The 14,664-nt window shown below is 40.9% G+C and overlaps 1 protein-coding gene across 1 annotated transcript in view; it reads right to left on the minus strand.

The window, feature by feature from the left end:
• Positions 1-6,877: 6,877 nt before the first annotated feature.
• LOC144792206 (tyrosinase-like) overlaps positions 6,878-14,664 on the minus strand; it is a 190,814-nt gene continuing 183,027 nt past the window's right edge. Inside the window, exon 5 of the mRNA XM_078667107.1 lies at positions 6,878-10,055. Coding sequence (XP_078523233.1) covers positions 9,857-10,055 — 199 coding nt within the window. The 3' untranslated portion in view covers positions 6,878-9,856. The remainder of the gene's footprint in view (positions 10,056-14,664) is intronic.

The following is a 14,664-nucleotide window of genomic DNA, read 5'->3' on the forward strand; positions in this document are numbered from 1 at the left end:
TAGAAAAAATAACTTGTGTTAAGTTTTGCAACCCACAGCTTTCAGAAAACACCAGCAGCCACTGGTGCCCAGAAATCCTTCCCTTTCAATCATGCCATCAAACCATGATCAGCTCCCCAATCATGCCACGGTGATGTACCACAGAGATTTCAGGCCCCTCTGGTGTGCTTATTTTCCGTAAGATGGGGCTACCCCAGAAGATTCCTCAAGACTCTGGGTTGCATCTTATACTACTTAGATAACTTATGAAATGCCTACTCCTCTTCTAAACCACTGTAAATTTCAATCGAAAATGCACTGGACATTGCCCCCAACAATTCTGTGGATCTATCCTGACATGTTTGATTCAATGCCTCCTGCATCTAACAGGCTCCCACCATTTTTTCGACGAGGGGCACAGCCTCCACCAATGCACAATCTTGGATTGGGCAATCAGAGGCTGCGCATTTTAGGTCCTTTCAGTCTCCTCACCTCAAAACTATTCATATGTTTTAATGTTTAAAACATGAACTTGATGAAAAAGTTGTCTGAACTCCAAAAATATCTGCTTTCTGAAAAAAAGTGGATTTCTGCACATCCAAAATTGTGAAGTGAATAGAAGCTAAAACAAAACTTTCTTGTTCATTAGTGACAAACACCAATGTTACAATTTGGAGAAAAAAAACATATGGTTGCTAAATACTCAGTCCTATCTGCTTTCCTGTTAGTAGAATGTAATAACTGTGGTGGTGAGAATGAAGATGCTCAGCAACTGATAAAATCAATAAAATGATGTTTCACAAGTGTGCTCCCATATACTCAATGCTGGAGCAAAGCGGTCTCTAAAGTAGGTTGCTAGATGATTTTATGTCACAAGAGCACAACTGTTCCAGTAATAGATTTTCTTTTTTACAAAGTATGGTGTTTTCATGAAGTTTATGCAAGAGATACAAATAAACTGAGCTAAGAATACTACTCTCAAAATACATAAATTTATTAAATGAAAGCCTTAACTGGAAAGGAGGTGTCTGATCATGGAATCATCCAGTAACCCTACTCTAAAGAAATTCCAATCTACTTGAAAGATATATGCCACCATACCCCAGCACAATAACAAGATGACATGAATGCACAGTTGTGAGGGGGTCACATCTTTAGGAAACCCCTAGTGTATAACACTTGGGTGTGCAAGGTGCCTATACATCTTGTTTATAAATACTCAGTACTTCAGTGCTGCAGGAAATTACATTATTTATAAGTTACATTTGTAACAATATGTAAATCAACACATGTGGGGGTGTGGCTTAGACACCATTCAAGATGGCTGCTTAGTTGATGTGCTCTGTACTTTGCCATCACCAAATATGCAGTTCTGACATATTTTAACTTGGGAAAAATTTGGTCACCCCATCAAAGGACAGTCTGAGCAGCAGCCAGGCCTTCAGCCAGCACCTGGATTCACCTGCATTTCTTCATCAAAGATGGTTGTGCCACTTGGACTATTGCACCGCCATCTTAGGTATTTACCACGTCGGATGGACCCAGTGCTGCACATTTATTTCAGTTCTGTCATACGTGTCCTTTCTCTTCAAACGCTGGCCTTCATAGTTGGTACCTTCACTAATTTTCTTCTCTAAAAAAGGTTTTTCTGCGCCTCCTCACAGCGGCCGCCAGGTGGAAGTGAATCGCTCATTGGAGTCTTTTGTACTAATTATTTGAAGCCTGAGGCACTGTTGGGGACATCGAGGCTATCATTTCCCCTCATTTTTACTCATACTCATTTGCCACTATTGGCTCTGAACCTCACTGCTTTCAGTTTATATATGAGCGAGTAAAGAAGCCACTGTACATCAGCAAGGTGCAACCTATCACTATAACGGACTCAGACCTATCTTCTGGGGCACCTTTAATGGATGGTTCAATCTCCTCTATCAGCATGGCACATTCTGTCGCTCCCTGCTCTGCAAATACAACAATTACTGCATTAAAAACCTCTTCGAAATATAAAAGGCTTAAGCAAGATCCTCCTTCTCTTGAAAAATCACCTTCGCCTATATCTTTAGACACCTTATTCAAGGAAATTAAAGCCTCATGTCCATTTTTCGAGGAAACAAATGGGCTGATCTAAAATCTTAATGACAAATGGCCGATTTTAGAGACAAGAGTGACCTCGGTAGAGCAGCGTGAAAGTGATATACAAGAAGAAACAGATAAAATCACTGTTTTGCAAAAGGAGGTTCTTCTGTTGAAAAAACACTCAGAAGGCTTAGAGAACAGAAATAGTAGCAACAATTAACACATTTGAGTTCTTCCTGAAGGTAAAGAAGAAGGAGATCTTTTAGCCTACTTTACTTTGCTCCTGCCCCAATTACCTCCATCATGAACCTAAACATCCAACTTGTGCATAGACTAGGTCATCGTCTCTCTTCCCTACCTGCCAATTATTGAGGAGTGATTATTTTATTTCCGGCGTTCACAGATCTTCTGAAAGTCTTAAATGTGGCTAAATGTAAAAAAACTAATTATGTGGTCTGGCAGGAAGATTTTTACTCTCATGATGTCTCCACTGCTACAACTAACAGACAAAAAGACTTTCTCACCCTCTCCAGCGCTACGAACTTTCGGGGCTCGTTATGACCTATTTCATCCTTGCCTATCCAAAGGCACCTATAAAGAGAAGACTACTTTGTTCGAAGACCCCTCTAAACTCAGAACATTTATAAACTCCCATGCAGCGGATACAATGGACACAGCTGATCCCTCCTCATGCTAATATTTTTTGCAATGTCTTACCATGTTTTTAACTTGTATTGATTTTTCAAAGGACTTCTCTCATCTACTGTTGTATTTTCTTCTTCTTTCTAGTTTTTCCTTGCAGGTTATCAAAAATGTTTCATCTTGTCCTTCATTTTATGTCATGTTCCAGTGTCATACATTGTCCCTTGTTGGTTGTGCCATCTCCGCCTGAGTTGTCTCTACCGCAATAACCTTTCTTTGTGTCATACAATATGGTACATACTATTAGTCATCAGTTCCTGACATGTATTGTCTTCTACTGATCTATCTTCTATTTTTTTTCTTTTGGTCTTTCCCATCCTTTTTGATGTTTACTCCTTTGCATCATATACTTTATTGTTTTTTTTCTATATTATTTTCTACATTATGTAATGCACATACGGTTGTTAATGAAGGCCGTATAATGTTATGTATTTTTGTCATTTATAACATTCAGAGTTATTTCTTGAAATGTAAGAAGATTTGTTAATCCTATAAAAAAGAAGAGTATCTTATCTCATGTGGCTAACTACGATCCAGATTTAGCGCCTGAATACAAGTTTAGTGAATGGGGAGCAGGCTGCCATGCCGCTGCCCCACTCTTGGACTGCTCAACAGGGCCACCGGCCACCCACCAGATTACGAGAATATTTGTAGTCTGGTAGGCGGTCCTTTGGCGTTCCCTCAGCGATGCCTTTCAAGAAGACACCGCAATGGGAACGTCAAAGCCCGTTCCTGCCTGGTATTGACTGTCAAGTCCATGCCATGCAGGACAGGGAGTACATGCACACTGGGGTGCACAGCACATGCTCGTTTACAGGCATTCCACGGGCCATAGGAAATAGAGCATTTTCATGGAGGCTCACTGTCATGAAGCTGCTGGCAGTGAGGAAACTCGTAATATGCTTGGAGTTGCTGCAGCGGCAAGCAAAGCATATGGTGGCCTCAAGACCACTGCACCCCAAGTGGTTGCGGCGGTCTCACAACAGTCTGAGCGCATCAATTATAATACAGCGGTCGGGCCACTGGTACCCCCTCCACACTTCTACCACGGTTTCAGCTGTCCCATGGACTGCCAGACTTGTATTCTGGTGTATACTCCTTCTTCAGGAAACTCACCTCACAGAATTGGAGCTTAAACATAGTTGTGTGGGTTCAGTTTTTATATCATCAATATTTAATAAGAAAAATTGAGTAACTATCCTACGTCACAAAAATGTAAATGTACAACTGTCACCCAAGAAACAGATACTTAGGGTTATTGCTTATTGTCAAATTGCTTATTAATTATATTTTTTAATTATCTCTAGTGTTTATGATCCTACACCATTGGACTACTCACTTTTGCCTAAATGTTTCTAGGAAATGTTTTCAAAATAGCTATGAATTTTTCGTTTTAGGAGGAGATTGTAATCAAATTATGCATCCTTTACAGATCTCAAGCCACTTTTATTCCCCAAAAACTCATAAGCAACTCCACTACACTATTTCCCAAAGACACCTGGTAGATTCAAGGAGACTCTGTAACCCTTCTACTATGGAGTTCTCTTTATATTCCCAACCCCATGGAGCCCTAACTCGACTTGATCATATTTTTGCTAGTAACCCACTTTTCTAGAACCTTAAGCAACTCTACTATTGAACCTATTGTGATTTCAGACCATTCATCAGTCAGATTTATTCCCAGTACATCCCAGGACTTTTTTTGAGATTCATACAGAAGAAGGGTTTTTTAAAGACCATGATATTTTGGGGAAATTTATGAAGTTCAACCAAACTATATACTCCAGAATCTCCTGCAAATCATTCTCCCATTAATGCTTAGTTGACAGACATCTTCCTCCAAATAATGAGAATCTTAATTTTGCCCCTCTTAAGAATAACATATCCCTCTCAGAAATCTGTATAGCTCTCCAATCTCTTAAAAAAGGAAACATCCAGACTCTGACATTTTATGGTGGAGTTTTACCTACATTTTTGTAATAATCTTATTCATAAAGAAGGTTGTGCTCCCACACAGTGCAAACCCTATAGGCCAATCTCTTTTGTAAATGTAGATTATAAAATCTTTGAAAAATTACTGGCTCTGAGACTCAAACCATTTTTACCCAAATTGATAGCAAGGAACATTCTGGTTTTGTTAAAGGTAGGCTTGCATCTGATAACTCTAGATTATTCTTTATCTTTTTAAATAAAGCATCTTCTTTATCATATCCCTTGGTGGCCGTTGCTCATGATGCCAAAAGGCATTTGATAGGATTGATGGACCTTTTTTTTATTAAATCCCTTACTTGGCATATATTGGTTCAAATATGATCTCGCTCTTCTTTATAACACTCCAAAACATCTGTCTTGGTTAATGGAAGAGTTTCACAATATTTTTAATTTTAAAACAGGTAGTTCAACAAGGATGTCCTTTATCCCCCCTCTCATTTGTTTTAGCTCTCAAACCATCTGTCGAATTTGCAACAACACTCTCATAACAGCTTTCAAATATGGAGATAAACTACTGAAACTCTCCATTTATCTGAATGATATTTTTTGTTTTTCTTTCTAACACTGACTATGCTATTCCAGCTATGCTTCACAACATTTCTGAATTCAATCTTGTGTCAGGATATAAGATTCATTAAAAAAAAATAGAAATGTTTCCCTATTACCAGATTCTGTCTTCAACATGCTTCTGATCCTACTGGTTTTCCTAGGAATAATTCTAAGATTAAATATTTGGGTATTTGGTTCCCCAACTCTAATAAAGCGACTGTTGCGATACTCTTAAAGGAAGGGGTTAATAGAACAGACAAACTCCTATCTTCTTGTAATACATTGTTCCTATCTTCAGTGGGGTCATCTTGATTCCATCAAAAATATGATTCACACCTATTTTGCTTTATATCTTGTCTATGGTCCCAGTATACATACCTCTTTCAAATTGAAAGACAAATTGGATTCTATACTTTCAATATTTCTAAAGCATATTAAAAAATCCAAATTCTACTTGACGCAAATCATAAAGGCTAAGATAGAGGGTGGCACTAACTTTGCTGACTTCCAGAGTGTTCAGAAACCTTTCTGTTTGAGACAAAGATTCCAAGTGGCACTCTTATGGCTTCATATTGAATATTCCCTACTTGCTCCTTTGTCTCCTATATAAGTGCTTCCTTTCTCCTCAAAGAACACCATCACAACTTCACTGCCTGTTTAAACTTCCTTCCTTCCTGATGAAACCCTGTCATCAACAGCAAATGTTATCTCCAGAGTCTTTTTTACAGTCTCCCTTGTGGTATAAACATCATATTACCATTAATAGCAAATCCCTGTATTGGGAGTCATGGAGGCAAAAAGGTATAATATGGGTTTGTGATTTATTTGATGGTGTTACATTTCACTGTCCACGTACATTCTTGTATACATTTTTCCTTCTCATGAATATCATTTTGGATTTTCTTTATTCGCTGCCTACACATCCTCCTTCTTCTCCACCTGAATCTTCTTTGTATACGACCCTTCCTTCTATTTCTAAAGCTTCAAATATTCACAAATATTTCTTTTCTCCAGATATATCTCAAGTAAAATGTAAGGTAGAACTTAATTGGGAAGCAGATTTGGGATGTGCTTGGTCCATCTCCTTCTGGAATAAAATATGAACTATACGTCACAAGGTTTCCAGAGTAGCCACCACTACTCAATCTTATATCACAGACAATATCACACTCCTACCTCTATAGCAAATTCTCCAAGACTAATGATAGTGACTGCTTGTCATACGGTCATTCCAATGGGGATCTGATGCATCTTCTTTTTCAATTTACACCCACTGCATCCTTTTGGGATAACTTTTGGTCTCAATTTTAAATAATTTGTAATATACAGTGCTCCAACTCCCCTCTTATACTTTTTTAGGAAGTCTCCTTGATTTTACCAATTTAGGTATTCATAATAATAAATTGTTAAATCTCATGTTGGCCTTAGCCTTTTCGATACAGGCAAACAGTGATCTGATCAGAGGAAGAGAACAGAACAAAGAGAGACGATTGTATCAATATCTCTTAACAACGCATGAAGTATCATGGTAGCAGAGACAGAAAAAAGCTAAATACATTCCCAGACACATGCACATATCTCAATTTCAGTAACTCTTTAGTTAATATTTTTGGAAAACATAATAATTACACAATTTATTCAAGCATCATCCAGAACCGACAATATATGAAGAGAAACAGGCCCATAGGCTCCGTCTTGAGTGGAAGAGCAAATTCATCTATAATACAATGCACAATATCACTGGTTTCATGACAGAAGTCACGAAAACTAAATCTGTGTGCATCAAATATGAGGTCACGGATAAGCTTCATCTAAACTTCTGTGTCATCCATCAATATCCACGAAAATCAGAGAGAGGGCCATCAGGCTCAACTATCAGTACGTTAGAAATGGAGGGGAGGGGGAAGATGTAAGCCACTAATGGATATATTATACATATACATTTCCAGTAACCTTTAAACTGTACTTAGTAGTGACTCCGGTAATCCGAACTGATAAGGAGGTAAACCAATTACCAAAGGACAGGTTCCAAATAACACTTAGACTTTCAGCAAGTGACAATTAAATGGAAATGTTCCTCTAATATTTCATATAAATCTTGTCGGTTTAATGTTTGTCATTATCATAGATTAGATACAGCTTTTGCTACTGTGGGGGACTATTACGATGTCAGGTGGAAGGTCGTCCGACAGCTCGTTGGTGGCGGTCTGCCTGACATCTTCTTCAGCAGTCCGATCGCCACATTATGACACGTGCAGTCGGGGTTAGCAGGCGGAGGGACCAACCAACGCTTTCCGGCAGGCTCAAGGAGGCCCTTGCACCGTCAAACAGACAGTAATACCTACAATGTGGGCGGCGCCATCTAATGCACCGCCGTAGGGATTACAATATCCCTTTCCCTCTGCCTTTCTATGGGGGTCAACCGCCATAGAAAGGCAGACAGAAAGGAACTTTGGGGTCCCCTAGGATTGCCCCCGTCCTTCTGGGTCTCTGCTAGGGGCCTTGGTGGGGCACCTGTGGGGTTCCCCGAAACATCAATGCATTGTGTGGTGCGTGCCACACTGTGCATGGATGTTTCAAAAGTGTATATTTCTTATTGTGGCTTGTGCTGCTGCCCACAGCACAAGCCACATTAGGAAAGATACACTTTCCGGCTGCCGTGAAGGCAGTCACATTCTTATTAGGGAAGCGGAACCTCCAAAATCCTTTTCAGGCAGTCCATTTCTGAAACAATTCCAGTGGGACACTCATCTGACCGGCATTATAATGATGGCCTTTCTATCTACTAAATGTTAATGAAGATTTGTATTGGTTGCCACTAATTAATTTTCTAACTAATATTGTTAAATAACAAACAAAATTTCATACCATCGTAAAATGTTACAATCTCTGCACACTCTTAGTTCTACTTCATCTTATCAACCATTCAACTGCATTTTTTATTGCATATTTATTGCTATTACTCAGTCTTCAGTATTCACTTTTTCTTTACCCTCTTTCCTTCATTTCCCATACAAATTACAAAAACAGCTATGTATTTTTTACATAGTATAGTAATCTCGTTGTTTTAATCTATGCATTTATTGTTATTGTAATCCACTTTTATGATTGATAATTTTAATGAAGCTGATTACACTTAAAAAGTAAAATAACACATGTATCCACCTTTTACAGTGTTTATGCACATTGCGATATAATGTAGGCTATGTACAGCAGAGTCTAGTAATTGCATCTCATACATTTCAAACATTTTTGAAAGTGGAAGGCTGTAGCTGATATATTGGGTAGTCACATAGCAAATGAATATTCGGCTCCAAGACTTAAACAAAGGGCTTGCATCTTTGAACAAGAGTGTAATTACTAGTCTTAGGAGCAGTCTTATCCTTCCTTCTGGCTGAACTGACCAATTGAGCATTCTGGCATTGACCTGTAAATTGCAGTCATGTGATATAATTTTTTTAGAGTTGAAAGAGGCAATCCAAGCCAAAACTAACCCTGGGCATAGTGGGCGCAGCGGAGCTAGGTGGAGGTCCACGGAGTCGCGAGCAAACTCCTTGGAACTCCGCTACGCCACCCGCCTCCATACAGGTAAGTGGTTTTAATTAACTTTTACGTAATGTTGAATTGCTTGTTAATATAGGGGGTGAAGGCAGGGGCTGGCCAACTCCATTCCACTGTGGAGTGTACGGAGATTTGCCTTCTCCGCTTTCAAATCAGAGGAGGCAAATCTCCACACACTCCGCGGGAGGAGCGGAGGTCTCCGTGTGGGCTTAGCCAAAACAGCTTAGCCATGCGTTTGAAAAACGGCTGTTGTATGCATTGTTTGATGCAAAAACAACAAATGATGGACAGAATGAAGAACAATGTCATACATTCACCCCAGTGCAGAGATCTGGGCCTAAATTCATAGTTTTTGTGCTCCCCATGCCATTCCAATTTGGACCAAGCGCTCTGTCCATCATCCCCTTTGGTATCGCTGTATGCATTGTTTGGGCAGATTTTTCGAAAGTGCTCTATAGGGGAAAGCCCTTTTTCGTCAAACCCACATCAGAAGGGAAGGTTTGCTTTCTGCACTCACACAGTGCAATGTGGAGCTGTTTTTCGTTTACAGTTGGGCTGTCTCCTTTCCCAAAGATAGGTTGGTAGATATCAACATGTGTGCGATATGTCAACATTCCAGGATTGTGAGACTGGGGCCAGGGACAGAGTTCTACCAGCAGTAGTACAATGTGTTCTAGCTTTGAATGCCCACCTGAAATGCTCACTGCAATGTGGAATCATCTTAAGGAAATCTGTAAAAATATTTTAACGTCGTCGACAGTGTAATCAAAATTCGCCAACTATTTAGTAAGAGCCAAGAAGATCTGTCTAAACATGTACCAGTGGGTATCTGTTAGACTCTAGAAGGTCTTTAGACACCTGGATCTTGGGATGTTGTGCTAAGGCTTAATATGATCACATGATTACAGGCTTAGGTACACCGCTATGCACAGAACAGAAAGAGAATGCCAAGGTGTGACTCATACACCAAAGTCACACCTACTAATACCCCTGCAGTCTAATCCACATCAACACCAAGTCCAGAATATGGGATATAGGTGTATCCAAAATGTGGTGATGGTTTCAGAGGAGCACGGTTTTTCACAGGTGGAATAAAGGGAACCATGAAGCCATCTGGTTCTTGCTCCTTTGGGCACTCCTTCTCTGGGTAATCATAAGGCGTGGCATTGTTATTTTGGATCCATTTTTCAAAAATCCTGGAAGACAAGAATGTGTACATCACATCAAGACTAAAAACGATATGTAACAATAGTTTTGACAGCCTGTATTTCATACATTTCATAGCCTTTGAGTGAGGGAAGATCAGTTGCCTGCATTAATTGACCAAATATGTACATGAGAATAATCACCATTTTCTGCACACACCAATTTCTGGTATGTTACCGTCACTTCCCAAGCCTACTCTGTAAATTAATTTACTCCTGCCCTTAACAGTTATACATCCCCAGCTGTTTGTTGGGTAGAAATGGGTCAATGAGAAATGTTTGACGACTCACCGGTAACATAATGCACCAAACAAGTGTAAAAAAAGTACTCATATATTCATAAGTGGATACAGAAATGCACCATCAACAACAGCACACAAAGGAAAGGCAAAGAAGTTGATATCCAGTGGTCACTTGCAGAGTTACCCACATCACCTGGAAAATTGAGTGGAGACTGATATTATCACCTTGCAGAACACCTTAAGTATGTTTGTGCGCACACATACACATACATGCACATGCATCGTGCAGCCCAAAGTGACCTTCTGTGGTGGAGAATAATTTAAGCATCTCATACAATTCTTTGTTATAGACCACTCTTTGAGAGCGACAGGTGTACTGACAAATAGTCCCCATGATCATTGGACCACAGGAATCAAGTTGTTCCTCATAGTGAGACCTTAAAAAAACATCTGAGTTTGCTTGTGTCCCTGCCTAGAAGGGACCTGTTATGATCAGGTAGGGCAGAAACTGGACCAAGGATCATTTTCATATGGTTGGCATTTGTCTAGATTTGCATAGTGTGCAAAATCTATATACTGGAATGCAGCCTCCAGGGATTATAGTTGTTACTCATAAACTGATCTTTATTGCCCATGGTTCTATCATTGTATTCCTAAACTTGTGTTGTCAAGCTGCTAGCTCTCCCTTTGAAGTGTTCACAGATGTTCCTATGTATACAAGTGGGAATAAAATATTAAGCACTTCCTCCATCTAGTCCTCTGTTAAACATGGTGAGAGTCCAGAAGCGAGAAGGACTTTTTATGCAGGGAAGAGGGGACGATGCTAGCAGCTAGGCTCTAGATACTAATTGGATGTAAGAGTTTTTCATGAATTTGATTGCGAAGAAGCTAACAGACTATTGTCTGATTAATCCAAATTAATGTAGAATTGAACTTCTGCAAGCTGCATTGATTCCTCTCATTCCATGAGAAAGTCCTGCCTTCTATTTTCCTTGCTTGTGGTATTGATATTACTGATCAACAGCATTTATTGCTTGTAGAGCCCTTTAAGGGTAGAGGAACATGAAAGTCAACAGGTGTGTCAATTAGAAGGTCCTTGTAACGTTTCTCATATTAGGTCCCCCATCACCCTTTGGAGAAGTCACAGTCATGTCTGTGACTGCTCTATTTAGGTATTGGGCTCATTATGCCGCTGTAGAACAGGCCAGGCTCTCTGTGGTAGACCTGATCAAGTGACATCTAATCCTTCATTGAAGGACCCCAAGTTCAATGAGCAGGAGCCAACAGAGAAAGGTGTAAGATTATCACAGGTAGCGGTTATAGTCAATGGGAAAAAACGCTGTCTATTGCAGAGGGAAACATCCGTGTGAATTATTTCCCCATTCTCATTTAGAGAACAGCAAACTGGTAGGTGGCACATTGTGGAGCATACAATCATTATCTAAGCCAAGACGTGAGAAATGATAACTAGCGCAAAAACCAAAATTAGTAATAGTAACAATAACTGATAGTATACCATTACACCAACGACCCCACTGACGAAGTAGTGAGGAGAAAGCCTCATAGTGTAATAGGTAAACGAGTCAGGGGGGTCCTACATAAGAAAAGCTGGAGCAATCACGGGCACAGGAGTGTAGTTAGGGCCTAGTAAAGGGAAGGCAGCTGCAGGGACAAAGGGAGCGTCAGATTCGAAGTAGTCTACTCGGTAGGAAGCAGACCAACAGTCCAAACTCTGGAGGTAATCCCCAATTGCAGTTTGTCTTTTTAACAATACATTTGTTTGAACATTTTGGCCTAAATAGCGTCTTGAAGAGCAGGGATGATTGGCTGTGCTCTTTGGGGAAATTCTTGCAGGAAATTGGGTTACTGGTTGAGGGGGATGAAACTCTACTGAAGCAGCAACCACAGTTTTTCTCAGGGTGAAAAACAAGCAAACTCCAAATTAACCTGTGCTCCACCCTCTGGGCTTAGTGCAAAAACACTCAGGCTTAACTTGGAGGCAATGTGAAAAGTATTTATGCAGTACTCCAAACAGTAATAAAGTGAAAACAAAACACAAGAAAGATTCCACACCAATTTAAAAAACAGAGTACTATGTAATACATTATTTGAGACCAATCAGTAGAACCGTAGGTATGCAATTTTACAGTTTTAGGTAAAGATAGCACCAAAAGGCACAAAGTGGTACTCATGGCCTTCTGGTCGTGCAAGACCAAGTGAAAGTCAGAAGTTCAGACCGCACATGATGAAGCATGGGGAGGATACAGGGACCAGGTTAGTCCCACTGAAAGAGTTACCTTCAAAAGTCTAGAATGAAGATCCAGTTTGCAGTGGAGGGGGAGGCAAGGGGCAGGAATGGCATCACAGATGGTCATTGCTGTAGTGCGAAAGGTAGGTTAGGCATTGTGAACTGTCATCGCTGTAACGCGAAGATCCTGTTCAGGCGTTGCAAATAGTCATTGCTGGCAGTTCGTGTTGGCAATCACTGTGGGCAGTCCTCCTTTTCTTTCAGAAGGAGTTCCACTGGTGCCACACCAAGGGTCCAGTATCTGAGGGGCACCTTTTCGGGATCAGGAACCCAATCCAGCAGAGGACATCAGGGCTCAGGGTGGTCCAGTTGCAGGTACAGGCAACTGGTTAGCTGGGCAGATACAGGGAGGCCTATGAAGTTTATTATGTCTCTGTAGCTCAGAACAGGAGGTCAGTCAGCTGATCCATTGAGTCACTTCAACTTGGGATAAAGGGTGCAGGTCCAGCCTTCCCTCATAAGCAGAGCAGGCCTCAAGCAACAGTGCAGCAGAGTGTCCTTCTTCTGTAGTGTTCACAGGTACAGAAGAGTTGGGTCAGGGTCCAATATATATTCCTGGTACCAGCTTTGAATAAAGATGGGTTTCTAGAGGCTTCCACCCCGAGAGGTGCTTGGAACTTCCTGCTTCCTATCCCTGCCTCAGCTTCCCTGTGGACACAAAAGACTAGTGTCGAACCCTTTGTGATTGTGATGAGTCAGAGGCTTTGTGATATGCAAGTGTGGTAGGTGACTGCTCTGCCCCCTATCAACTCAGAGATGGCCCATTCTGCCAACACCTCTTCCCCCGTGTCTCACTGTCTCGGACCAATACACAAAGGTTGAATGCCAGCTACACTTAGACATGTAACCAAAATATGGACTGCAGGCACCAAATAGTTAGGACAAGAAAATGACAACTTTTTAAAAGTGGCATTTTTAAGATTGTGACTTAAAATCCAACTTTAGGATTAAAGAGGGTTTTTTTAAATTACAATTCTTTAGTCACTAAACCTGGCATTCATATCTTCTCCCAATTTAAAGTTACCACTCAACCCAATGTTAGACTGTAGAAGAGGTAGGCCTCACAGTAGTGAATAATGAATGTCATGCATTTTAACCACCAGGACATGTAACCCTTAAATGTATATGTCCAACCTTTTCAATACACTGCAACCTGCCCTTCTGGCTGTGTGAGCATACCATAGAGGTGATATAGGTGTATTGAAAAAGGAGGGCTGAGACTAGCAAGAGGTTTATCTTGTGAGGTCAAAATGGCAGTTTAAACCCACACACAAACAAACTGCATTGGAAGTCCTGGGACCTGTTTAAAGGGTGAAGTAAGTGGGTGGCACAATCAGTGCCACCAGCACACTAGTAGCATTTAAGTTACAGGGTCCATGTAGTACCACTTTACTAGGGACTTCCAAGTAAACCTAATGTGCATCCCTTACACACAGGATGGATAGAGATACATTATGTTTTGTACAGACTACAGAGGCTCAATGCAGTCACTAGGGCTGATGCCCTTCAAATTTCAAAGGCAGGTGAGCTGATTAATATTCTAGTCTCAGCCAAATATCTCAGTACATGATTATTGTCTAGTATCACAGGGCTTAGGCCCGTCGATAACCGCTGTAACTCACTTAGCGAGAACACACTCCGATAATTCCCTTGTAAGGCTGATGCTCACCCTCCCCCCCCCCCCCCCCCCCGGGATACGGCACTCCAAGCAGTGCCTGGAGATTATCACCTCTCACGCTACTCGACAAAGCATTCCATACTGAATTAGGAGAGGAAATCACAGACTTTTTTCAGAGAAACAAGGGGTCCGTGGACAGCATTGAAGTGGTCAGGGAGGCCTTTAAGGCCACAATCTGGGGATTTTTCATCTCAAAAAGTTCTGGAAACCTAAGTGATATCCAAAGAACACTGAAGAAGCTAGAGGCAGAGCTCAAGCGACTGGAGCTCTTGCTCTCTATAGGTCCGGCGGGAAGACCCAACGTGAGTTCCGTGAGAAACTTTCAGACTACATGGACAGTGCTGATTGCAAGACTAAAGTTAGAGGGTGGCT

This window comes from Lissotriton helveticus, chromosome 11, assembly GCF_964261635.1.
Source record: "Lissotriton helveticus chromosome 11, aLisHel1.1, whole genome shotgun sequence".
NCBI lineage: Eukaryota > Metazoa > Chordata > Amphibia > Caudata > Salamandridae > Lissotriton > Lissotriton helveticus.